This window comes from Hemibagrus wyckioides, linkage group LG24, assembly GCF_019097595.1.
Source record: "Hemibagrus wyckioides isolate EC202008001 linkage group LG24, SWU_Hwy_1.0, whole genome shotgun sequence".
NCBI classification, from domain to species: domain Eukaryota; kingdom Metazoa; phylum Chordata; class Actinopteri; order Siluriformes; family Bagridae; genus Hemibagrus; species Hemibagrus wyckioides.
Genome location: NC_080733.1, coordinates 6,680,705 through 6,708,095, shown reverse-complemented (window position 1 = coordinate 6,708,095; position 27,391 = coordinate 6,680,705). Strand labels below are relative to the sequence as shown.

The window sequence follows — 27,391 nt, the reverse complement described above, 5'->3', positions numbered from 1 at the left end:
ACACAAAGCGTGCTCTCTTGTTATTTGTGAACTGGCTCAGGAATTTAGGAGGCAGCTTAAAAATTATGTTAAAACACATCTGTGTGTGGAACTAGCTACAACACAGAACTTCCTGAGGGTTCCTACAAAACAACCAGTACTTTTGGAAAAGGAAAGGAAAAAAAAAAAAGAAGCAACAATTAGCAGTAAAACACTTGGGGACTTGCTGTTCTTGGAAAACAATCACTTCTGATGTGTCATCACAGCGGCCCTTTCTTGATTATTTGCTTATAACAGAAGGTCCTGAGGTGTTCTATTCGTCTTACACTCCCAAAATGGACACTTTATTATTTATTAAAGAAGGACACATCATACTTTTTATTCGTTTACTTTTGCAGTTGTTGTTTGATATCCATCAAGACAGCTTCCTGTTATTATTCCCATTTCAGCAGCGACATCCTTCACTTTCACCTCAAGCTTCCTGAGACTGAAAAAACTTTCTCTCTTTAACACTTTGAAAGCACTGACACTGGAGACTCCTTCTTTAAACGTTTTAATGTTAATCCAGTTACAGAAAGCTTCACCGTATCAACAAGGAGATCTTTTTCTTTTAATAATGTTGTTATCAGTGCTAGATATATATAGCGTTTCCACTATCCATAAAATTCAGTACTCTGAGGCGTCTCGGACGCGGCCCTGCTCTGTCTACTACTTTTGAAATCGCACATAAATGAACAACATATGAGAGTAAATGAACGTGTCTTAGCGATGGCTGCACAGATTCTGGACTATAACTCACATGTTCATGCTCTACTCTACACTGACATCTCACAGGAGCTGACATCTTCCCCGAGTGCCACGGCCAGAATCCTGACGTGCTGGCAATAAATCTTGTTAAAATCATCCAGACGAGGCTGAAATCATCTGCGTTCTTTCTGTGAGCCCGAACGTACAGGCAGAAGCACCGAGAAGCCGAGGAGACTTGGTTGTAAACACAATGATGTGCATGAACGCCTGTGTACATAAACACTCGGAACGTTACGGCGTTCTTCTGCAATCGAGTGTTTTTACTGCTCTGATGATGACAATAACATGGCTATAAATAGACCGGCTTGTATACGTTTTAATCAGTGAGTCTTTATCACTGATACATTCATGACAAACATGTTGAAAAAGTTTAGAAGTGTCTAAGATCTTCAGGAGCCAGATTTCATTCGATTAACCATATCTGCATTTTGTTGTCTTCTTAAAACTGCGTTATTGCCTCAGGAGGACTGAACATGAATACATAACCCATCCTGACCTGCAGAACCCCACAGAGCGGGAAAAAGCCTGCGTGCTCCTGTCTCCACTCTCAAGCAAATTTATGTAAAAAGAAATAATATTAACACAAGCATGTCCTCATAATTTAATCCTGTTGCTCAAGTCCTTGAATGATAAGGAGGGGTGGGATAACACACACACACACACTCTCTCCCTCTCTCTCTCTCTCACACCAAAAACTCTCACACACATTCTCTCTCTCTCTAACACTCTCACACAATCTCTCTCTCTCTCTAACACTCTCACATACTCTCTCTCTCTCTCTCTCTCTCTCTCTCTCTAACACTCTCACATACTCTCTCTCTCTCTCTGTCTAACACTCTCACATACTCTCTCTCTCTCTCTCTAACACTCTCACATACTCTCTCTCTCTCTCTCTCTCACTCAAACACTCTCACACACATTCTCTCTCTCTCTAACACTCACATACACTCTCTCTCTCTCTCTCTCTCTCTCTCTCACTCTCTCTCACTCAAACACTCTCACACACACACACACTCTCTCTTTCTCTCAAACACTCTCTCTCTCTCACACACTCTCTCTCTCTTTTTATCATCATCATCATCATCATCATCATCATTATTCAGCTAATTAACATTAACCTAAGTGACCAAAAGTAAATATTTTGGATATTTATTTAAAGCTACAGGTTTTTATATTTAAAGAAATGTCCCCAGGAGGTCAAAACTTTCAGATATTTCTATCTATGTGGGGACTGGGTCTCATCAAAATATAAAAAACATGCCCATGTACATACACACACAAACACAAACACACAAACAGACTTATAATCCTTGATTATGTGTGTGTGTGTGTGTGTGTGTGTGTGTATACACTCTTACACACGCTGCACACACTTTGTTGTCATGATCAGTCAGGCAGAGAATTGACTTCCCAGACACATCAGATGATGGGACTCTCTTTGCATCTTTTATGCACTGGTATCCTAAACCAAGTGATAAAAAAACAAACCCATGATTGCCTTCTGCACCTGATTGCTTAATAAATAACTCTTACAGCTTGCAGAAGCAGCCTCGAAACCTTAAAAAGCTTTTTTGTTTGACCATATTCTCATACGCCTGGTGATAAACTGCACTTTCCGTATCCTCTGCTGCGTGACCCTTGCTGTAAGTACGAGACAATCCTGAGCTCCTGTTGCGGGAAACTTTGGATGATTTAAAACTGAGTGTTGCCTTTCGGGTTAGACGGCATGCGGCGTTGCAAAGACGTTAGCTGGCTGTGAACCTGAGCGTTAAATGAACCGATATTAAAAGAAATTTTCGCTGTGAACTTAACAGACCTGCTTTCTCTCTTAAATCTGTGCTGCGCGGCACGGCACACGTGGCCAGGGTCTCCCTCGCTAGTTAGTCTAGCATACCATGTGAGTGCAGTCACGTCTAAGAGCGCGCCGTCATAAAAACCTTCCCCAAACTCTACCTTGCATCGTCTCTCTTGTTATTCCACCCATCTTTCATGATGTCACTGCCATGGAGCGAGTCTGCGGTAGAACGGGACCCGAGCGCCCCCAATCTGTCTCCCTCTGGTGTTTAATCTCATTTGGAACATTAGGAATAAATCACATTAGTGTCTCGGTAGTAATGCTACGAGCATGTGTAGGGTCTATGGAAAACACATAGGCCCAATCCTAGATAAACGGGCTGCAATTCATTATCATTAAGCCAAATGTCAAGAGGACGGATCTGGCGATGACTCAGTCTCCCCCTCCCTACGCATAAAACAGGATAATCACTATGCCTTAACGCTGCATCTGTACACCGCGAGCGCTCGCTTTGTCTTAGAGCATTACACATGATTGCTCAGTCCCGTAAGACCTTTTTCCTCTCCACTTACACACATTATTAATCATGCTGATGAAGTGGCTAGGTTAGTTTTTAAAAGCTAGGGGAAAAAAAAAAAAACTACGGATCCATACAAACACATACGTAACACTGATTGTGATTATTTTTTTTGTATCACGTGTAAATCACATAACAAAGGAAAAAAAGGAAAATTCTCCAAGTTACGGTGCAGATATTGCCCTCGGGTGATCTCCTTGCCACCTTGGTCAATAACACACAGACCCATTTCTGTAGAAATAGACATTTCCTTTGCGCTGGTGTTGGAATAGCAGGCTGTGTACACAGATTACACAGTACACAAATTGGGCAGGGAATACACAACTGCTGAGATATATACTACAGTCCTGTTTACTTTACACACTCAGCTTAGAGGCTAAAAATGAAAGAAGCTTTCCTGCCCAATGAAGTACAAAATGAGAGATAAATAAAAATAACTCAACACAAAATAACAACAAATGTTCTGAAACTAGCCCAGTGTAATTAAAGTATTTTATATTTTTCCTCTTTTTTCCGCATTTCTAATCGACAGGCATTATCTTAAACCTGCCATGCTGCACATGATCCAAGCGCCGGTGAGATCAGATATCGTCACAACTGCTCTAAACACACTTTATATGTTTTTATATGTTACTTCCCTTATTTTGACCTTTTTCCCCTTTCTTTTCCCAGTGACTACCATCAGTTTATTTTATGCTTGTATGGGTAATTCTTCTATGTTTATGACACGGACAGTCAAAAAGCATTTCATATCTGATTTATTGACAAAACAAGATCTTGCTGTAAAAACTGCGAGGCTGCCAAATCTGCCATTCACTACATTAACGCCATTTGGCAGGCACCATTATCCAGTGTGACTTACCCAGCAGTAGCAGCTTGGAGGACCTGGGATTTGAACTCACAACCTTCTAATGAGTAGTCCAACACCTTAACCATTAAGCTTCCACATCCTAATTCCTGTCTGTTGCTCCTCTTCCATTGAAAATGTCCCAAGAGTGAGCGTGGGGTAGCGTGATTCCCACCCCAGTGGACCTCTAGTCTACCTTGTTGCAGTTAATAATAATAGCTTGCATGAAGGATTGTTTATACTGGTACATCTCTGGTGGGCTGCCCTGCAAGTGCGGAAAATCAACAAATCAATCAAAACCATCTACTATGCCGAAAACCCAGTACGTCAACCATGAAAATTCAAGCGTCTTGTTAAATTTAACAACACAGCTTTATTTAACTAGTGAATTTCATTCAAATGTTGCCACGTTTGAAATCCGCATGCAAATTTCATTCTGAGCGCTACTCTTCTTCACTCCTGCCCTCTGCTCCATCTCGCACTTCTGCTGAAGCTTTGCTACAAAAGATATCTGTGCACTCTCTCGAACTGCTTATACAACAGCCCGTGTTTCAGCACCGTGGCAGCTTCTGCAATCTGCTCTAGAGATCTGGAAATCTAATAAGCAACGGAGAACTATGTGTCTAATGTAAACAAGCGCTGAGAAGATACATTTTCACTTTACAGCCTCTTTGGAGACCTAAATAATCCCAGGACTTTTAGTTGACAGGCCTGCGGGGAGACGGCTCTCCTCGAACGCACGGAGTGAAAGACAGGCACGGATCAACGCCGAGAGCCCTGGACGTGTCGGAGAGGCTATGCAAATCCCCTCCCCATTCACACAGAGAGTATGGAAGAATAAATCCAACCCTGCCAGTGCAACACTGAGGCCTTTGAAGGAGGCTCGGACTGCCAAAATCTGTCTCCACACAGGCGTTCTGACTCACCAATCTGCACAACACCCAATGTTCCACGCATTCAGAAATCCCTCCAAGAAGGAAAAATACGCTCTGACGGGGACGGCAAGAAAAGACAATGTTAAGTTTGTTGCTAAAACGCGTGCATCCAGTATAGATTGGATTTATTATCGTAGCGATACGAAACAGAAGTGAAGCCATACATGCTGAAAAGCTTGAACGTATGCCACGGGGAATAAGCAAGTCAGAGGTGATGTGTACTTCACACAGCCCTGACTCAGGCGTGAAATAGAAGTCTGATGGCTCGGGTCAAACTTTCAATAAAGTCTGCGACGAGGCAATATCTGTTAGCTTTGACACATTGACTACCTGCCTACATGGCTCCTTCCTCTCCTGTCGTTTTTTTCCTTTTTATTTTTTTAAAAACCTCACACACCCTTTGAAGTTAAGAGAGCGAAAGGCCTGCAGGGTATGATTGGGATTTCATTTCTGTTGGTTTTGTGTGTGTGTGTGTGTGTATGTGTGTACTGGAAAGGTCCTGTGTTGAACGTCTGTCTCTCACACACATGCACACGTGCACACACACTAACGCATGGAGGTTGTGTAGAAGTGCATGATAAGCCCACACTGTTTAGTAATCAGGTCTGTGACGATACAAGGTTCATCGCATTCGACTGTACGTGATGAGATGAGAGCATGCACAAAGAGGGGGAGAGAACGGAGAGGGAGGGGGAAAAAAGCGAGTGAGAGAGAGATTAAGAGAGTGAGAGCTTATGGAGCAGGGAGGGAGGAGGGAATGGCATGTCAAAAAATAAAAGAGCTTTTCCCATAATTCTACATACCACTGTTTTTCCCTTTATTCTTGCATGAGTGTGAAAAGATGCCAGGCTCAATAAGAACAGGCTGTGACAAACTGCCTTTCTGTGACTTTTTATGCTGCATGCCATCAAGCCCAATGCAAAAAACAGCTCTCTCTCTCTCTCTCTCTCCCTCATCACACAAGCAAGGCAAGTCATGTTTATTCATGAGCACACATTCAGATCAAAGAGTCAATGCTTAGAACAGTGCCAGAGTGGAATGAGCTCGACAAAGCTCAGTGCCCTGATAAAACATGATATTTAGTGTTTTGCTTAAAGTGACACTTCACCTTGAAACAAACTCGGGAAAGAAAGCGGCTAGATCTTCTCACTCCATTTTCATAAAATTGTTTTCGCTGAGCCGACACGTGCAAGTTTAATCGGATAAAACCTGTCAGAAGATGCTGTAAGCGTGACCGTGGAAAAACACACACACAAAAAAAACACTTTAAAACACACAATCATTTTATAATATATATATATATTATTGATAATTTTGCTATACAGAGAAAGAGAGAGTGTGAGAGAGCAAGATAATCAATTAAAATCAATCCACTGGGAATGATCTTTATTTTCAGTTGGATGGTTTGGGGTGAAATATCACTGTTCTACAAACACATAATCGCACTTATCGCTCTCTCAGATGTGTGTGAGATCTCAGGCCACATTGTCAACGCTCGGAGCAGAAATGATTCTCGCAACAAGCTTCACAAGTCCCGGACGAGAAAGTGACAACCACAACACTGTGTTAAAAAAAAGAAAGAAAAAGAAATATAGCTAGGTGCATGGTTACAGCGTAGCGGTGCGATTTCCTCATTTTGCCATTGTCCGGAATCACAGGCCAGTCTAAAAAGCCTCGCAAAATCCCTGCGTCGGAATCGTTTTGCATTCAAGGGAGAAAGTTTCCTCGGCAGTTTGCACACACCGCCGACAATGCCGCCCTTTCATTAGCCACGTGACGTCAGCTGGACTAGTCACCTCGTTCTCGCGCTCCTTCGCAACTACCTGCCTAATTCGCCGAGTTCAAAGCCTAGCGGTAATTAAAGACAGTTTTCTACAGGCTTCCATTCTAACTACCCCCCTGCCCTGTGTCCTTCCCCCTGTCCCGCTAGCCTACTAACTGCCCTCCAGTTAGGGAACAGTGGAGGTTAGTGGAGTTGGAGGGAAAGGGGGGAAGGGAGGGGTTGCTTTGAGGGGCCTCGTCTCAATGACCTGGCCTCTGTGCACTCAATCAGCGCACCCTGCAACCGGAGACAACACAGAACAACTGCTTCCCTTACACTTCCTGTGATCACAGGGCTGGAGCTGCCAGCCAGGGCCAGGGATCACGCGCTGTGGAGAGAGCAGCAGATAACAGGCTTCCGCCAACGCCGTGGAGGGTGTAAGAAAGGGGGAGAAATAAAGAGAAGAAAAAAGAAGGAGGTGGAGGGAAGAGAGAGCTCAAAGAGACACAATTTGATTACAGATTGAATGAAACTTTATTACATAATAATAATAAAACAAGCGGCACACTTACACCAATGCTACTACTCGCATCGCTGTCTGAAAGTTAAACTGAATACTTTTTTTAAGGTTTTTATTAACCTGAGTTTGCAATTTAAAAATACTTTTATGAGAGAAATCGTTTTAACATCAGCGACTTTCCCCTCTAGATTATCTCCATTCCAGTGTGTTTCTGTGTACACTAGCTCAACAGGAGGGAGCTAATATTAGCCTCAGTTTCTCAGTTTAAAGCACACTATCCTGTGTGTGTGTGTGTGTGTGTGTGAGAGAGAGAGAGAGAGAGAGAGAGAGAGAGAGGTTGAGATAGGAATGACGTCAAATGTTTTCTATCCAGATTTAAACACCAGGTTAAAAATGTTTATCGGCTTTAATTTAATTCTTTGACCTCAGGCCTACAAGTCATAAAATTTCATTTCCTTAAAAAAAAATATATATATTTTTTAGAACCTACAAAGTGTTTGTGTAAGTAGAAAGATTAAGTATTTATGCTTTTTTTTTCTTCCCTCACCAATTTGTGTATAAATAAATTCCATTACTCAGGGGGTAATTCCATTACATATGTGAAACTCTTGAAAACAGAGCTGCTGTCCCTACCTAAAAATACCAGCATTTAGCAACAGGAAAAAGCCTGATGTGAAGGCGGGTTGCTCAATATGCTGCCCTGTGCTGTTAATGTTCAAGCACTTCTGCTTGGACACTTCCATTCTCCCACTTAGCCTCTGATCCCGGCTGGCGAATCGGGGACGAGGGCTGTGAACTTTTCTGTGAAGGACCTTCACACACTTAAGATGGCCAACAGATTTCAGTTCCTCCTTTCAACAGTTATGAGGATTTTTTTTTTTTTTTTTTTTTCCTTTTCTTCATCACCTTTTTTCTTTGCCGTTCCTGGCTGGGAAGAAACGGCTAACGTGTCGACGCGCCGAGATTTTCAGCTTTCCGAGATGACGAGGGGAAACGTGAAAAAATTCGAGCGCTCGAATTGAGAAGGTTATTAAAAACAAAAGCTCAAAATCACATTCGCTCTCCTGCCTGTGGTGCAAAGATTTTCCTACAATTCATAGCGAAGCGTTGCAGCTACAGTGTGAAACCGACAGCAAACCACAGACTCTGATGCATTTCCCCTCTGAGTAAAAGTCACACAGTGTTGCGACACAGCTAGAGTTTCTCTGAAGGAGACACTGTCACCTCGCTCTCAGCAGTTTTCAACAAAACAAAGATGATAAGCAGACAAAAGGGCAGAACCTGTTTACGGAAAAGGAGAGCGATCCTAACGTTTGGAGACGATTTCCTGAGTACTTACACAAACAAAAAACCTTAAATCAGTAAAAACTGCGTGTTATAATTTGAGAAAAAAACAGATTGTAAGGCTTTTGTAATAAACTCACATCTAAATCTTACGTGTTAAATATTCATGCCAGATAAAATACCTCTTTAAATTTCATCTCCTTTAAATATTTAGTGTTCACATGCATGTGCAGATAAATGAGCAGCGCTGCTGCACCGTGCATTCATATCTGTACTAAATAAAAAAAATTAAAAAAAACTTTCCTCCATAAACATTGATTTCTTATTGGTTTTTCCATTACCTGCTTTCAATACGTACCGGAATCAAAGCTCTGATCCTGATCTGATACCGACATCCTCTTTGTAGCCGAGCCGATTCTCTGCGAGCTTCTGTTGCCAAGAAATGCAAAACGTCAGGGGTGTAATAGCCGAGTGATTTAAGACAAGTTGTATCCTGTGTTCGTGTCCAAGATCGATGTCATGTCGTGTTGAATAAAAGCAAATGCGTCGGCGGATCGGCTTAGAAACAAAACCGGGCCGATATCGTCCTCCATGCTGTGTGTTAGTCCAGCCTTAATAATGCTGTTTCCTCACCGTAATGTCTCTTTATTATGTAGCTAAATTGTAACGCTCGAAATTCTCTTCTATTCACAGCATGTAGCAGCTACAGAGAGGATCGCTTAACACCTCACTCAAATCTGCACAACCTTCCAATATTCAGCTAATAAATAAATCTCTGTTTTAAATTGCAAACATCGGATCATTTTCAATTTTTCTATATCCCAATATGACACACTGATCCGGTCCCATTTTTGTATATAGCGACCTGCATATTTCTCCAATATTATTGTGTCTCGTCACATCCTATTCAAGCAGTGCAGTTTGTTCCTTGCAGCCTTGGTTTACGTTCAAGAAATCTGATAGCTCACAGCGAGGAAAACACGTGGACGTGCCGCAGCAGAAGAAGAAGTAATGTGTTTTTAAAGCAGCGTTCTTCACCGTTTAACTCCATTTAAGAGCAGCAGAATTCACAAGAGACACGGCTGAATGGTCGTGTGTGTGTGTAAGACAGAAAGAGAGTGAGAGTGAGTGAGTAGTGATAAGGACTGGTGTCAGTGTAAGCTAATTTGCTTTCTGTGTTCTCAAGCTTTCTCTGCTGTGATTAGATCTTAGATGTAGCAACATGGTAGTCAGGAGAATCAGGCCTGCGACTGAGGCACCTTAGGCAAAATATTTGCATAGTATCCCAGAGTTGGATGTTACACCTGCATCTCGACATGACTTGGAGTTTTTTTCTTTTTTGCTGAGTTTGCAAAATAACTTTAAAAAAAAAAACACTTCAAATTTCCACTCAAGACTTACTATACTGATAGATCTCAGATTTACCTGATTTGTTGCTTTATTATTTTTTCTCCCCTTCCCCGTCACGTTTACTCGACTTACTTCAAACACCTTGGCTTTTAGCAAAAGCTCTGCACAAATCCACTGGCAGATTTTGGAGAGAGATAAGTCAAAAGAAATACTCTCAAGAGAAAGACACTTGCCTTGTTATCGGATACGGGCGTGATAAACATCCAGTCCACCCGGCCAGTATCTCTTCTCCTTGCCTTTTTTTTTATTTTTTTATTTTTTATTCCTCTGCACCTCTCTAACAACCTCACACCACATGCACACCACTGCACCTCAAACACCTTTTCATTTCAAAAAAAAAAAAAGAAAGAAAAAAAAAAAAAAAAAAAGCAAATGCAGCATTAAAAGTGAAGAATTAAAGTCGAGCAATTCTCGGGAAGTGTTCAGCGTTTTCGCAGCGTAAAGAGGGCTTCCCACTGGTTTTACAAGATTCCAGTATTTGCTTTGTACAAAGATTCTCCTTTCACATGCCATGTAGCCCTAGGACTGATTAGTCATCCTAGCATGTTTGATAAAACGACCACACCCTGAGCTATACCATCTATAATAGCTGGAACAACAAAGCAGGTATGAGTGTCTTGCTTATCATGGGAACGTCCTGAGTCATACGCCCATCTCGCTTAAGCTCTTCAGCTCGCTCACATGCTGTTTGTTTCTGTTTTTTCAGCACATTTTCTTTTTCCATATCCTGACTTCATCGCTCTTAATTGCAAAGGCGTCAGAGTGTGATGCTGAAATGTTCTACGCACGGACTGGGGGGAGTGAGAGAGAGAGAGAGAGAGAGAGAGAGAGAGAGCGAAATTAAACAGCTTCCTTTTAGCAATCAAATAAATACAGAATCTTAATTATGCCTTCAGAATTCTATGGTTAATGAGGAAAAGAAAACACACACTGGGTCACAGCTAACATCACCACACTATCTGCCTAGCAGATGGACCAGAGATGTAGAGGCTTTCTTCCAAAAGCAGATTTCTCATTTCCCACCCTGCAGCCACAGACACACACACACACACACACACCACACACATACATACATGTACAGACATAAACATGCACACATATGTACAGACATAAACACAAACACATATATATATATTTGTACTGACAAACACACACACATATGTACAGACGTAAACACACACACAAACGAACACACATACATGTACAGACATCAACACACACCCACACACATGTATAGACCAACACACACACGACATATTCTCTCTCTCATACACACACACACACATATGTAATGTTATGTAACTTCCATACTTCGTTTTGTTTTTTTTTTTTCAGGTTTTTCTTTGTTATATTTGTCTGGTACTGATGATTCATATCTCAGACAGTATAATTACTGTTTACAAGTAAATACACGCCATCAACTATGCATGAGAGGAAGCCCTGGTTCAAATGAAATTATTCCGGAAGTAATGAGAAACGTGTGTGTGTGTGTGTGTGTGTGTGTGTGTGTGAAACCCATTTGGGTTTGTACCGTGTCTCTTAGTGTGAGTGGAGCTCTCCAGGCTCAGGACATGTACCGACTCATCAATCGGAGACTAATGGCAACATTATGGTGCGATCCTTCCGCCTACGTCAACACCCTGCTCTCGACAAGACTGCCTCCCACCCAGGCAATCTGCATGCTGCAGTTAGCAGAGCGCTCTGGGTACGCGGTGCTGATTTACTGCACGGCTCAATTCTCTGGGAAATTGGTGTGGATTTGAGCGCTGTTCAGAACCAGAACAGACCGCAGAAAGCAAATTTAGCGCCAAGAGCTTGGGCCTGAAGTAGCATGCATTTTAGCCCGATGTGACCAATATGTATAATAAGTTGGCTGAAATGAAAAGGGCCAGAAAATGATTTCTCGGCTCGTGTGACTGGGGAAAATTCGTCCACACACTCTAGGTTAGCGTGCCTCGCAAGGTGAAATCTTGCCGATCGTTTGGCAGCTGTGACGGGGAGCTGAAAGGAATCAGTGTTGTATTGTCTATGCATTCTTTCCATCCTGGTGTCACCGGCTAGCTCCTCCATCGTCCAACTGTCCACTTAAAAACCTCCCCCGCTGGCAAAAGCTGCGCCGAGGCAGCACTTAAAGCCATTTGGCTCAGATTCTGGTCGGTCCCGTCCGCCTCGAAATGTACAAGCCCTGACGTATAAATAAGAACAATATCAGATAAGTCTTGCAGGAAGCCTATAAACATTTACATTCTCTTTCAAGTGCTGTTTATGGATATTTTATCTGCTATCTGGAAGTTGAGGACACAGTGAAGAAAAGGCCGGGGACTGCGGGCGGAATCTGAGGCGAGCGGTGAATCAAAAAGGCAGCGGGACCTGACAGGCCCCTGGGCCCGTTGACCATAATAGGTGCTGATTGTGGCGAGCGCCATGGCCGGGGGACTGGCTCTGGGCTCTGCTCCGTGGCCCATAACTCTTCAGCAGAGAGAGGAGGGGAGGGAGCTCCGCAGAGCTCCTCGTTCTCCGTCTCCCCCCCCACCCTGACAGAGACAAAGTGCAGCCTGCAGCGTTCAGACCAGGAGACGGGGATAGGCCGGTTCGACACTCCGCTGTTGTGTTTTACAAAGTAGAGTATCCGTAGCCTTCCTGTCCTCCAGGCTGATGCCTATCTGTGGCAATGAGAAGATGGAAAAGACCATAGTTGGCTAGCTGGAGGTCTGCGAGAGGAAGAGCTTAGGAAGCTAATCATTTTTTCAGAAAGCTACTTTTGTACCTTCGTGCTTAAATAAACTAACAGCAACTCCTCATTCCGGCTGAGGTCCAATCACAGAACACATCAAGCTGCTTGTAACCACGGTCACGTTAGAAAAAGGAACAGTGGCCTGTTATGTTAGAAAGAAGGGCTCCTCTCCTGTTAAACCTTTATCTGATCCCCTTAATCAGCCGAGCAATGCGGTCTTTACAGCAAGCCGGACCATTGTCTGACACGATGCCTGTTGCCTCATCTATGTTGTAACAACACCTACATTTGTGAATTGCCCTCCTTGTAGAAGGGAAACATCCGATAGCCTCAGGAGAAGGGGGTCGGGGATTGGAAGCCTCCGGGGATTCAGCTAAACAAATGGGGAGATCTTTAAAGGTCCTTGTTTCCGTTTGCCAAAGACACGGATAGGATACGTGACACTCTCCTCAGTTTACTATTCAAAAAAACCTAAGTTCACACACCAGGGTTCACAACACCAGACTTCTAAGCAGGGCAAAAAAAGAGGGAGGGCAAATATCCCAACCAGTGACCGTCCCGTGCATGGCAGGTGATTGCTTAGTCACGATAGCGCTGAAATGGAAGCCTTTGCGACAAGCAAGACAAGCTGCATCTTTTTTTGAAAACCAGAAAGTTTACACCAAATTAGCAGTTCCGCAGTGTAGCGGGCACAGTGTGGGCTCCAGCAGCGCAGTAGAGGCTACACAGCCATCACTCAAAGTGTGAAAAATGTGGTTTGGAGTAGTTTTAAAATTACATTTTGCATTAGCAAATAATAAAAAAAACAAAAAAAAAAAACAGGGTGTGGAGAAAAAACAGCACATTATTCACTCTGCCAGAGCCAGTGATGAAGACGTTGATTAATGCAGCTTGGCTTTTTAAATAAACAACTCCTGAGTATGTGGTGTTCGCCATTACCCCTCCATTTAGCCAGGGTCGATTCACAGCGTTTTGTTTTTGCAGCTCTGCTGCGTCCAGCCCCCTCTTCTATAGCCCCTTTTCATGGCCCTTTTTCCACCACCATATGCTGCAGGCCTCACGGAAACAATCCACTAAAAACAACAGGGCTGCAGTCAACCATTGCGACGCAATGAATTGCTCCTTTATCTCACGATCTATCAGCGGCCCGAGATCATTTTTATGCTCTCTATCTAATTATGTTATTTGGACGCTGGGTTTGCGATTAGGGGGAGAAGGTGCTTGCGAGGAGGGAGAACGTGGGCATAATTGGCTGGCAGATGCAGCTTTCTCCTCTTTCCTCTTCAGCAGGTTCACTCTGTTCACCATATCCACATATCCAACCAGCTCTCACTACTGTCACAAACTTCATGTTTACTTCACTTCCTGCGTTCCCGGGTTGTTAGCAGAAGAGGTAAACTACAGAATAGCCGCCGGCTCATTAAGCGTACTGACAAGTGATGAGTCCTGACGGCTTAGCTGGTTAACTAAAAGCGAGCGTTCCAACCTGAAATACAGATGAAAGAGACTTTCATATCCAAACTACAATGAAGCGCAGGGTTGACAGCTCACTACACTATTATATTCTGACACTCGCCTACTACCATGGCATTGCATAACTCACACACACACACACACACATAAACAGAGTGTCCGGAAATCTCAGCCGGAAATGGCTGAAAACCTCAACTATTCGACAAACGAACATTTTTACAATTCGGAAATGATTTTTACTGAAATTTGTGCTGTCCCTCAATGCTCTCACAACATTCATCCCATCGGTACAAACAGGGACACTGGAGGCATGCAGAGCACTTTGTACTGCTCATGTTTACAGACGCTACAGTCTCATGAAGGAACTAAATGTGTTATAGAGCATAGAACAAAACATTTGGCCATGAATTAACCAGCAAAGGAATATGAAGGCACATATTCAGTGCAGTCTTAAGCATTAAAAAAAATCAAGGATTGGCTAGATCTTATAAAAATGACTCCAGATTTTGACGAAACATCTCAGACCTAGAAGATGCAAAACTAGACACTGATAGAAACACTGGCTAAGCAATTGTAGGTGTTTTTTGTTTGTAAAATTTCCAGAATTTTACATGCATGTAAAAAAAAAAAAAAAAGGCGAAAGTGTCTGCTCTATTCACTCCAGTACATCACACTTCTGTTTCTTAGTTTCTACAATAAAAATATATATATATATATTCTAGCAAGTTTGTTATTTAAGGCAACATTAAGTATGAGTAAGTAAAAACTCTCTCTGCTTTTAAAAAGTAAAACTGATTGCAGCAGAGTCTCGGAGGAAAATGGAAATTTCATGCCGCCTTAAGAGCTGAATTACTTCTCGCGGCTTGTGAAAAGAGTTCGCGTCGGAACAAAAACAAGACAGTGATTGACAGGAAAAATATCAAAGATTTTCTGCTTGACAATTGAAAAAAAAGCACAATGCCATTCAACAGGAGATACCGGGGGCCTCTAAGCCTTCATCTTAGTAGTTAAAGATGTCAGGTCACCTTTGACCTTTGAGCCTTTGTGGGGCTGCATGAGCGAGAGCTCCGTGGAGGGTTAATCTCGATATTCCCTCTCAGAATCCCTGCACAACTCGCAAGACTTAACAAAAGCATCTGCGAAAGCCTGTTTCTCAGTCAGGACCATGAGAAGTAATTGCGAGCGTTAAAAAAAAAAAAAAAAAAATGATTTCGAAAGCCTGGCCAAAAAAAAAAAAAGAAATGGCATATGTTTAACATTACACTAATCTGCTGAAATCGCATGGCACATGAGTGAAGCCTCTATTTCTGCAGCGTTAACAAAGTGAGGATCTGGTAATTGCAGCTCATTACGGGACGTTTAATATGCACGTCCGCACCGGAGGAAAGCAGTCGACTGTGACCTTTTTTTTTTTTTTTTTCATATTGCTTTATTTAGAATGGGGTGAAAATTCAAGACCGCATAGTAGGTTTTCAGAACCTAATATAAAATGACTGGATTTCTACGCTCGTTGCTTTTGCATGGTCAGTTCGACTAAGGCGAAAATACTTCTGCGTACAAAAGCCGACAGATTAAACTGCAAAACTTAGAAACGTCCAAATCACATGTAATGACTTTTACACTTTGGAGAAAACGCTTCAGGTTTTTAATGAAACAGCTAAAATGGCATGCAAGCACAAGACAAGAATTGCAGTGGGGAACAACTCAGGTGATAAATACCTATGTGAGTCACATCATCAAAAGTAAGCCACTTCATATTGGGACTTTTCACTCCACACAGACAAACCTGGCATTAATGATGTCACGTATATATTTGTCATGCTAAATGACATGCTAAAGGGGTTATGTTAAATGCCATGCTGTTTGTAACCGTTTCTTTTTTTCTTTTACACTTATGGAAATAATGTGTTCACAGTTTAGACTGGAAAGTCATAAAGCTATATAAGGTGACCTATACTATACCGATACATCTGATTGAAAAGCAAAACATGACTGAAAGTGAAAATAATCTATTCAGGATGAAAGGTGGTGTGGTAATAAACACGATGGCTGGTTCGAAGTGAGTGTGAGAAATTTCGCATAGCCAGGAAAAGCTCGAGTTACTCGAAGACAGTTCAGCCTGCCATGATAATCACGTAAAGTGAAATAAAAGAACCTTTTTTTTTTGGTTGGTTGGTTGGTTGGTTGGTGGGTTGGTTCTTGCCGTAAGTCGTGTGCACTTGAGATAAAGCCAGAAGTCGCTGGTCTTTTTACAGACCGTGACATGCGGAGTAAAATTCCTGTACTTTTCTAGCATGTAATGATGCGTGTACATACCTCTGCTGAGCATTGGGTTAGAGCATTATCAGCACCACGTCCACGGGAGGCAGATTTCAGAGTTGGCAGAACATCCAAAGCCCTTGCCCTGCCTCTGAGATATCCCTTATTCCACGTCCATGCTGCTTTCTGATTTATTCCATTGTTTCCGTTAACGTGAACACGGTTCACTTCTGGCGTCCTGTGTCCACATTCGATTCTCACAAAAACCTGGTGTCCTTCCCTTGTGTCCTCTTCAGGGTCTCTCACAGATGATCCTGGGGCCACATCACACTGCTCTCTCTTCTCAATTACTGCCAAGCCTGACTCCAAACACACAAACACAAACACAGATTAGATGATAAACTACATCACACACACACACACACACACACACACACACAATCATTTAGGCATATGCTCATTGTAACAATATACAATAAGTGCACACATACATACTCACACATACTCCTACACAACTATGGAAAGAAAATCTGTGCGGCCTACCGTAAGGATTACCATATGACGGGCAAACAGAGAACAACAACTTTGAATAAACTCAAAGAGCATCGCTGTGATAAATGCAACACAGAGACCGCAATAAACATCCAGAGAGCGCGGGCGGTTGTGTATGGCGTAGTCAGGCATCCTCGCAGCAGGTTCCGTGAATGGGAGCTCTGACAGAACAGGCCCTCTGGCCGACCAAATTGGAAACAGGAAAACAAACATTCTCAAGGAAAACTCCTCCAGTCCTCCCTCCAACTCCTCCTTCGCTCCGACTCATTCTGTCCGACCTGTCTTGAACAATGTAGAAGCCTATGCTATAGCCACAACACAAGCCTCCAGACCACACAGATGGAAAAGGAACACTCGACCACAAAGGCAAGAGGAGGGGAGGGGGGTGTAAGAGAAAGAGAGAGAAAAGAAAAACTGAAAACGTGCGGTAAGGGAACACACACCATCGCTGAGCGAGGAAAGCGAAGAAGGCTAAACTGACTCATCGCTGTTCCAGAGGAGCCGAGGCCGTGCGTCGCGATGGCACGGATTTCGCTACGGCAGAGTCAGACAGATAGGAGCAGGTACTTCCAGAAGTTTCTTAAAGTTTCCCAGACGATCGGCGAGAGCGCAGTGTGGAGGCGATTAACGCAGGGGCGCCTCTCAAATCAGCTCTCAAAGAAAAATGGTATTGAAAACAAGTCCATTAAAAACTACCCAACATACAGACCCATTGTACTCGCAGAACACTGCTGCTGTCTGATTTAAGACTTTTGTCTATTAAATACACGCACAACGTTTATGCTGGATTTTTTTTACCGTGCAAAAGCAAAACTCTTAACACTTCATTCACTAATTTTATTTATTATTATTTTTGAGAATCAGGGACTCTCTAGTCCTAATAAGAAAACTAAAAAAAGTTGTGGAAGGTGTTGTTTAAAAGGCATGGCGCTCATTACCTGAAAGAATTGCCTAAATACATCTCCATATTCATGTACACTGTGATACGTGAAATAAAATCATCGCAGGCTGAAAACACAGCAAAACACACAGAAATGTAAAGTAAAAATACTAGGAAAAATGACCAAATCAGCAAGTGGGCGACAAACGAGTGTCCAAACTTTCAACAAATCCTGTGCAACACAATCAAAAAAAAAAAATGCAGCAAAATAAATCGAATATTTTTGTTACAAAACTGCTTTAATTCGAAAATAAAATGCCTGAAGATAATAAAACTCTAACATCAGACTGAGTGACACATTCACCTGCTGAATTAACTACACAGAGTCAAAGGTCATGATGAAGATAATGATGATGATGATGATGATGATGATAAACATCCCTCGAAATACCACTCTCAATGTCACCTCGCACCTCAGGTCAAAAAAAAAAAAAAAAAAAAAAATCTGATCTAAATTTGGAATTAAACCTCATTTCGCTTCAGCAAACTCTCGTCTAGTTACAGAAAACACAGAGGTGTTGCAAAAAAACACCTTAATTATTATTAATAAACTGAAAATCAAGATTAATGAAAAATCAAGCTAGCTCTAACCATGACTCATTTTGTTAAAGCACCAAAAGAGATGACTCAACTTTGTCATTTTTAAAAAGTTTTAACCTTAGAAACCACAGACCTCTGTTATTTCTCCGTAGACTTCAGTGTGCAAGACGTTTACCGAAAATCAAGTTTCCGTTATCTGCTATCTGAGTATCCTAACCACAGCACACAGAGGTTTAAATAATCGCAGGGAAAATAAAAAGGATGTGCTAGAACAGCAACAATGATTCATTCTGAAGTTTCAACACTAATTTTTAGAAATTACTTATTGTACTTGTTTCTGTTTGCCAGTCGCTGGAAGGCAGTGCATGTAAAAGTATAAACAAGCAAAGCATACAAACTTCAACTTACAAACATAATACATATTTAAAAAGGATTGCGAAATATTTATATAAATAAATAAATATATATATTCAGACCACATTCTGCTCGTGCGAGTTGCTTGTTTACTACTTTATCAGCATCTGTAGATACTTTATGTGTAAATCATCTTCTGTTGCACAACACAAACGCACAATTGAAAAATGTGTTAATTATTAAACGCATAATAACCGCTTCCAAATCCGTTCACGCACAGACAAGAAAACACTGGATTAATGAGATTAATCTGTGTTTTCTCTATCGCTGTCAAGACCGAAACTTAGTAGACCAATTGTACCTATTTCATTAAAAAAAAAAAAAAAAAAAAAAAAAAAAAAAACTCAAACGCTTCTTTCTCTCAACAGGCTTCTCATTCAGCAGCACACACACATGAATCTGCAGGGAAGAGACAAGAGTGTGAGGCTCATCTTGCTGTGATAAGAAGCCAGTCCAAAAAAGAAGTTGTGCAAACTCAAAAGCCGTGTAGAACAAATGCAAGCCCCCCCGCTGGTGCTTTCTCCCAACGCCGAGGCCCAAATTCATCTGTCAGCCGTAAAGTTCTCCGCTATACAGCGCTGATCTATTGCATCCCGCCCAAAGGGCTCACAGATGCGCACCCATTTACATTTGAAATCTACCTCGACCATTTCAATCACTTCAAACACTTCTTATCAGACAACTCACACAGATCTTTTTCTTCTCTTTCAAAAGGCAAGCCGGTGCAATAAACGGATCTCAGCACATGCAGCCAATCATCAAGGACAAAATATCCACAATAGGTTTAAAGACATAAACTTTGAGAAGAAAGAACAAAAAATAACTATATAACAAGAGAACTTGTGAAAAGTAGTCTCAGGGCAAGAACATTACACCAGCTGAACTAGCAAAAAGAATAAAAGGGAAAAAAAAAAATTTTAATGTAAGATTCACAAACACACACACACACACACAAACACATTATGAAGCTGGCACAGCTGTGACTGCAGAACAATACCGATGACACAGCAGCAGATCCTCGCTGACGCTATCTGAAACTTTTGTTTACAGTTGTAAGTCTCTCTTCTACTCTCTGAATGATGAACGCAGTCGCTTTTCACGGGCCTTTGTCATTAAGAAACTTTCACTGACAAGAAAGCAGCCTCGCGGCAGGCCGAGGGCGCATCATTTCCAGACCGCCCCAGAGTGGCCGCTTTCTCGGCTTACAGGAAACAGCCTGGGCCGTCTACTGGAAGCAGCCTGGGAATTTTGTGTCATGACAATCAGACGTGGGTTCTGAATTGAGGTAAAGAAAAAAGCCGGGTGATTTTTATCTCAGGTTAAAGTAAAAACACTTTAATTTTTTCCCTCACACTTTACCGATAATGACTGTGTGCCTTTAAGGGCAGTAAAAACCCAATGAAGGGGCACCTCAAGAAAAGTTACACCACAAGCAACAAATACAAGCAAGTGTAACTTTCACTAACTCCCTGGCTTGTGTGTGTGTGTGTAGTTACTGTTAGTTCATATGTAGTTACTATTTAATTAGGTGAAAATATACTATGGAGGGGGGGGGAATCCTGGACGTGTCAACAAATTAGCTTCTGAACCAGGCTTTTTCTTTATAAAAGACTTAGAGCTAGTTTATGATCAAACCCTGATGGGGCCAGTTGAAAACGAAATTTGTGAACAGCCCAAAAACAGTGCCACAAAGTATAAGGGAAAGCAACCAAACGACTGCATAAAACTCAAAGCATGTATTTAGGCAGTGTGACATTTGTACAGTCTTTCTTATTTTATAGAAAAACACATAAAAGCCGCCATTCAGAAACTTCTCCATCGGAAGCTGAAAGAATCCTAACACACTGGAAACAAAACTTTACTAACTAAATCTTGCCAAGAACGTTAGAATAAACAAATAAATTAGATATAACAACAACAACAACAACAAAAAGTTGTTTTATTTTTTTTTTTTGTTAAGTAGTTTTTATCAAAAACAAAAAAGCTGCCTCTTCAACAGCCGGGCAAATGGTCTCGAGCCTCGAGCACGTTGCCATGCCTACGCGCTTTCTTATCTTACATCAGTTACGGAAAGTTTCTCAAGTTGGGCGCTAAGCGCTAACCAGCATTAAACGCATCATTTACGAACCAAAAACATCCCAAATCCGACTTCTTCTTCTTCTTTTTTCCTTTACTAATTTTGATAAGGACCTTACAGCTATTCTGTCCCTTTCCCTGCCAAACAATAAGGAACAGACAGGCGTCCATGCTGCGGCACAGATCTAGCACATCACACTTTTAGTGAAATTGTTAAATGAAATAAATAAATCGGAACAATTCCAAACAAAGCATCGCAATAGGAAAGAAATACCTCCGTCTATTATCAATCCTCGATCTGCCCGGTGTTAAGGTTTACCACGCGCCGGAAAGACATCAAGCGGACTCCTTGGTGTTTTAAGAAATGAGAAGGAAAGAAGGAGTCAAACCTACTGGAGCTCGTGTTGTTTTCTTCCTCGTGCCTGAACGTGACCCCGCTGCTGCCGCCGCCGCCGCTGCTGCTTCAATTTCTCACGCGTTAGACCCAATAAAACAGCCCCAAAAAAGCCGCGTGAAACCCGAGCAGCCTCTTTCCTATGTTTCGCTGCAAAGTAACACGCCACTGATTTCGCGAAATCCCATTAGTCCTCTCCTGACCATTACATAACATTCGCGATGAAAAGGCAGCTACGGTAAGCGCGCGCGTGTCGCGGGTTTTTTTTTTTTTTTGGTGCTGTGCTCGCGACGCTCATTGATTCGCTTTATATATCATCCTTACCTGTTGATATAAAATTGCATTTGCCTTTGTGCTCTGAAAGATGGTGGCCCTTTTTTTTTTTTTGGCGTAAACCATGAACCGCCCTTTGTGTTTGTTTGTTGATCTCGGGAAATATTTCTCTCTCTCCCTCTCTCCCTCTCTCTCTCTCTCTCTTTCTTTTTTTTTTTGTTTGTAGGGATATAAGATTTCGAATTGCTCCTGTGCAACTGAGGATCAGTGTGACTGTGTTTATTATTATTATTATTATTATTATTTCTTAAACGTCCGAGTCTGTTCTTTAAAAAAAAAATAACAATAAATAAATGTTCGTTTGGTTGCAGTGATCTCGGTTCTTTATCAGAAACGTTATCGCATGTCAGGACCTCAGACTCCAAGCATTACGTCAGTTTCAAGACACCAACACTATTAATATCAAGAAGCAGTGGCGGAGGGAAGCGCCACCCCAGAGCGCGCGCTCTTAAAGGGCCAGACACCCCGTTTCACCCCCCCAGCACTGCCCAGTGCTTCATTCATCATGAGTAATAAAAAAAAAAAAAAAAGTCATTACTTTCCCTTTTTTGATATTTGTATAAAACTATTTAATCTATGAATTATTATTTTTTTTAGTTTTGCTAGCACGTGTATATGAAAGTAAGCTAGCAGCTTCAGCATCTTAGCTTTGTTATTTTGCTGAGCTAGTAGCAAGTAAGGTCCTCTCACTGGGTTTAAGCCACAATCCACAATTATTAATACACACACACACACACACACACGTGAAGACATGTTGGTGTTCTAATGATTTAATAAATAATGCTGCGGATAACCATAACCTCAGTAACCAAAAGCAAGCCTTATTCTCTTTAGGTAGTTTGTTGTTGTTGTTGTTGTTGTTGTTGTTGTTTTTAAAACATTCATTCCTTTTGGGGACCATTGAAGAAAGTCTGACAACTCCATCTCACATACTTTCTTTTCTTTCTTATACACAGAGCGAGAGAGAGAGAGAGAGAGAGAGAGAGTCTAAGATGCCTGGGGTGTCGTTCATAATTTATTATTCATTAAACAATTTCATGGAATATTAAATAGAAAAAAATAATTCCCCAGCCACGCCAGGAAGACATGTCAAGTTGTAAACACTGCAACAGGTGGTACAGTTTCTCATATTGCCTCAAATTTAACTCATTACATACGCATCCGGCTTGAGGTAAAAATCCTAAGTACCAGAGCAAAACCTATTTAGGTGTGAATTTACTGAAAGCTGACCCCAACTCCTCCTGATTTTCTCTCTAGAATTTGTACTCTGCATCAACCTACTACTAAATCATAACGAACAGGATGAAAAAACAGGATTAAACTATTTTAAAAAATGATTAAACCAATGTAATCTATAAATTCCTTTAAGCCTTTATGAATAATTGCCTTTAAAGCATTTTTAGAAATAGAAGTCAGAAACTTAACAGAGCAATTTGCTGTGCTAGAAATGAAAATAGAATTGACACATAAGATAGACATAAACCCAGGTCTACTATTAATACATACTTTAAATAGCTGACCAGACCTCAACATCAAAGCTCACAGCAATGTCCGATCTTATCCGCGAAGGGCCGGGGTGGCTGCAGATTTTCATTCCGACCACGCACAAGTACACCTGATACAACTCATTAGCTATTTGAGGACAGACAGCAATTCATTAAACAATTGAAATCAGGTGCAGCTCCTGCTGGGTTGGAATAAAAACCCACACCACAACTACAGAGGCAGTTTTTTAAGACTGGTCTGGACATCAGTAATACCTACTGGACTTTGTACCATATTTTTAGAGTGAGCACACACAGTACATATTCTGTTCTTTTATTAGTGCATGAAAAAGATCTTTACAGAAACTAAAATTAACATATGCATTAAAGTGTAATTCTATAAATTGTAAATATTAAAATTGCTGTGGTGAATATGAATCCTATATATCATAATTTACTTTCTGCTTGAGACACAAAACTTTCCACGACGAGCATGAAAATCTATTGAAATAATCAATTATGGTATTTAACTTACAGTATTATCAGATTTGGGATCAGAATAAAGTCAGGTATAATAATACATATGAATACATAAGGCCCTTTCCATATTTTTATTTATTAGAAAATTATTACCCACGTTCAGATGTAACGCTTTAGAAAAAAATCTGGAAAATGCATCTGTTTTCTCATTCTGCACAAATGACTCATTCTGTGCACTCGGGAAATTCTAAATAATTCTGTGTGATAGGAAAAATAATAATAAATGGTGCGTAGGGCAGCATGTTTTTCTTTCTCAGCTGTTCCAGTGAGAATATACACTTTTTCATTGTGAAATATGGCAGCCAGAAGTCTGAGACTATACTAAAAATCTGTTTTTATTTATTTATTTGTTTGTTTGTTTGTTTGTTTGAACCTGGAAATAAAAAAAAAGCTTTAGAATTTAGAATAAAAAAAGGAAATGTGCAGCATCTCAATACTTATGTTGCACATTACATATTCAGTGGAGATATGTGTATATATCTCCTGACGTTATTATTATTATTATTATTATTATTATTATTATTATTATTATTATTATTATTATTATTATTATTATTATTTTTACATTTCGTTTTTTCCCCCCGATAATCTTCAAGCACTATGAGGCAGGCTAAAGAAAAAAATATCTCTCTTAGAGATAGATACAATGCCATTGGGTGTCCATCACTGCAATATTTTTACTTTACTGAAAAATATCACCATATCCATTTCAAGTTTCTACTTAGAACTGTTTGTATTTAATGATCACTATTTAAATTTAATCAAATTATTTTTATATTAATCATGTTAGCTCCATTATCCAAAAAGTCAGATTTTCTGTGAGACTAATCCCTCTAATGCCGCACGTTTTCAGAAGACACTCTGATGAATCTGATCTAACATCAGATTTTACACAAAACTGTATATAGTCTATGTGTCAGCTCAGGTCATTAAAGCAAAAAAAAAAAAAAAAGAAAGAAACTGAACGTACTGAGATATTTTAAAATTCATGTCAATACACGTTGTTGCTGATTATATCATTTATACTGAGAAAACCTTTGTGTTAATAGGAGAAAAAAAACGGCCAAACAGAAGCCCAGTGCTCTCAGACGTCTGGACCCTGCTGTGTATACACATACAGTATGTGTTTGTTCTTTCTGTCAAATACACTGGTCAGTAAAAAGGATCGATTCCCCCCGTCGGCCGATTTCCTAATGATGTTTAAGCGCACAGAATGTTTATACAGAACCTGATATTTTACCCAGATATTTCCTCCTACTGACTGGCAATATGAACCCCACAGAAAAACAGCACCTGTGTGAATATTGTGTAAAAAAGTTTTCATGAATATATTGCGAAGGAACGCTGGAGATACGTATACTCCTGAAGTTTTTTTTAAAGCTTTTGCTTTTTCCCCAGATAATCTCTGAGCACTATGAGGCAGGCTAGACAGAAACCCTAGGAGTGAAATCAAAGCTGTTTATCTCGCTTAGAGATATCATGCCATAGGGTGGCCGTCACTGAAATATTTTTAGTTTGGGTAGCAATACCCTGCAAGACACATAGCAAGCTGTGAGCGCTGGCTCTACTACTGTCACCTATCTGAGCTCGGTACTGTTTCAGTATTGCCTTTCGTCTATCTGTGTTAACAGCCAGACGCATCATGTGGTCATATTTAGAACTCCCTCTGGGAAGGTGACTGCCCTCAATTGAGCTTTTCATTCCTTCCCACTGAACACTTACTCTAATCAAACATAAAGCCATCACAAAGTCTCTTAGCTCAAGTACTAATTAAACAATAAGTAATAACATTCATCTGAATTCAAGCACTATAATGATTTTCTTTGAAGCGCCATTGTATTTTAGACAAAATTTATAGCCTTAGGTTAGTTGTATGGATAGATAGATAGATAGATAGATAGATAGATAGATAGATAGATAGATAGATAGATAGATAGATAGATAGATAGATAGATAGATAGATAGATAGATTCACATCCACGTGAATGAATTGTGAACAGAATTCTGACAGTACAGTCAACTAAATTGTCAAAACCATGGCTTTATTTCTTATTAAATCATTATTCAGTAAGGACTTTTAATTATTCTCTACAGTACACTACACTATAGTACACTGCAGTGAAACAAATAGGAAAAGTACTCGCCGAAGTCTTTTAAATTGAAATGCCGCAGATTATTTCCATATGACGGCGCAGAAATGTGGATTGAAAAGTAGATATATACATGCACTTGTGCTTCATGTGCAATTGAAATCAGAGAACTTGCAGAACAATCCTTAGTAGTACTGTATGTGAAAATCAGCAGTCCTCGTTTTTTTTTTTTACTCTCTCTCTCTCTCTCTCTTCTTTTTTTTTTAAGCTTTGGGCATCAGCCAGACCTCTAAATCTGTTACCCACAAGACCAACGCACCCCATCTTTCCTGCCTGGCTGCATAATGAGTGCTGTTTTTATGGAGAAATAAAGGACTGAAGTGGTATTTTTTTTTTTAAAGAGCTTTAGGCAAGTCATTTCAACATTGATAAAATCAGTGGAAAATAGAGTAGAGAAAATGATGAACTGTGCAAAAAAAAAGAAAAGAAAAAAGAATTTGATTAAAGCCCTGTACAAATTGAACTCGGGTCCGTGAAGAGTCTTCATTTGAGCTTGGAATTCAGAGAAGCTTGATAAAAGGCTCCCAGCCTGGTGCTTAACCAGTGATCATAACGAGGAAATCTGGGATCTTTTATAAATTTCCTTAAGTATGTCTAAACAAAAGCAAACCTAATTCTGACAAGCAGAAACAGAGAGAAATAGCCTACAGGTAAGAGAGAGAGAGAGAGAGAGAGTTATGTCACTACAATGTAAGAAACACTTTCTCTATTAGATTAATATATCGCCTTTATGTGGAATTGGATATTCAGAACAAACTGATTCATAAATCCATAAATGAGCAGAGCTTTTAATGTCTGCATCATCCATGTGGTTTAAATGGAATTCACAGACCAAAAAAAAAAAAAAACCCAATGGAAAAACTATGAAACTCTGTGAAGCAAGGTAAGTGAATTAGTACACAAAGGCAACGCTTTTCATTTGTATATCACATTATTCAGGAACATTTCTTCCAGACAAGGTAAATGATTCTTTAAAATCGGAAAATAAACAAATGATATTCTATAAATGATTAGGGCTTCTCTGCACTATGGGTCAAGTGGAAACTCGTGTTTTCCTTTAGGAGTCTACACATCAGCTTTTTCCTTTTTAAACTGCTTTCGAAACATTAAAAAACGAACATAAAAAATTAGGTAACAATCAGCATGGACTAAATCAGTAAAGGAGAGTGAAATAAGGAAAAGAGAATTTTGAGACTTTCAGTTCTGTAATCTTTCAACTAAATTTTCTAATTTCTCCATCTTTTCTTTTTTCTTGATCTTTTATTTATTTTATTTTTTTTTACATTGTTTTAAAGTTTTTAGTTTTTTGTTCCTGGTCAGTTGTACTGGACTGCAAGTCAAAGAATATAAGGTGTTTACAGAAATGAACAGCCTGGGTGGAATTGTAACCATCTGAATTAATGCCTTGTGCATTCAAGGACAGAAATCCTGAACATTCTAATACGATTTCAGCAGACCTACTGAAAAGGACGGAAACCTCTGGAAAAGGTCAGAAACACACATTGAATTATTCAAATTGATCCAAGAGCAATTTACACTGTAGGGTGCTGAACATTAGGTACTGCCAAAGAGCTTTTGGAGCTCCA

The 27,391-nt window shown here is 40.5% G+C and overlaps 1 protein-coding gene across 6 annotated transcripts in view; it reads right to left on the bottom strand.

The window, feature by feature from the left end:
• The window catches only part of trps1 (trichorhinophalangeal syndrome I), a 98,872-nt gene extending 76,872 nt beyond the window's left edge, over window positions 1-22,000 (bottom strand). The window contains exons 1-3 of one of the 6 annotated variants that reach the window (XM_058377937.1): window positions 21,623-22,000; window positions 16,440-16,741; window positions 8,865-8,935 (exon numbers count right to left, since the gene is read on the bottom strand). In XM_058377937.1, coding sequence (XP_058233920.1) covers window positions 8,865-8,901 — 37 coding nt within the window. In that variant the 5' untranslated portion in view covers window positions 8,902-8,935; window positions 16,440-16,741; window positions 21,623-22,000. The other 5 variants (XM_058377935.1, XM_058377938.1, XM_058377934.1 and 2 more) reach the window with 5 other exon arrangements.
• Between the last annotated feature and the right edge of the window lie 5,391 nt (window positions 22,001-27,391).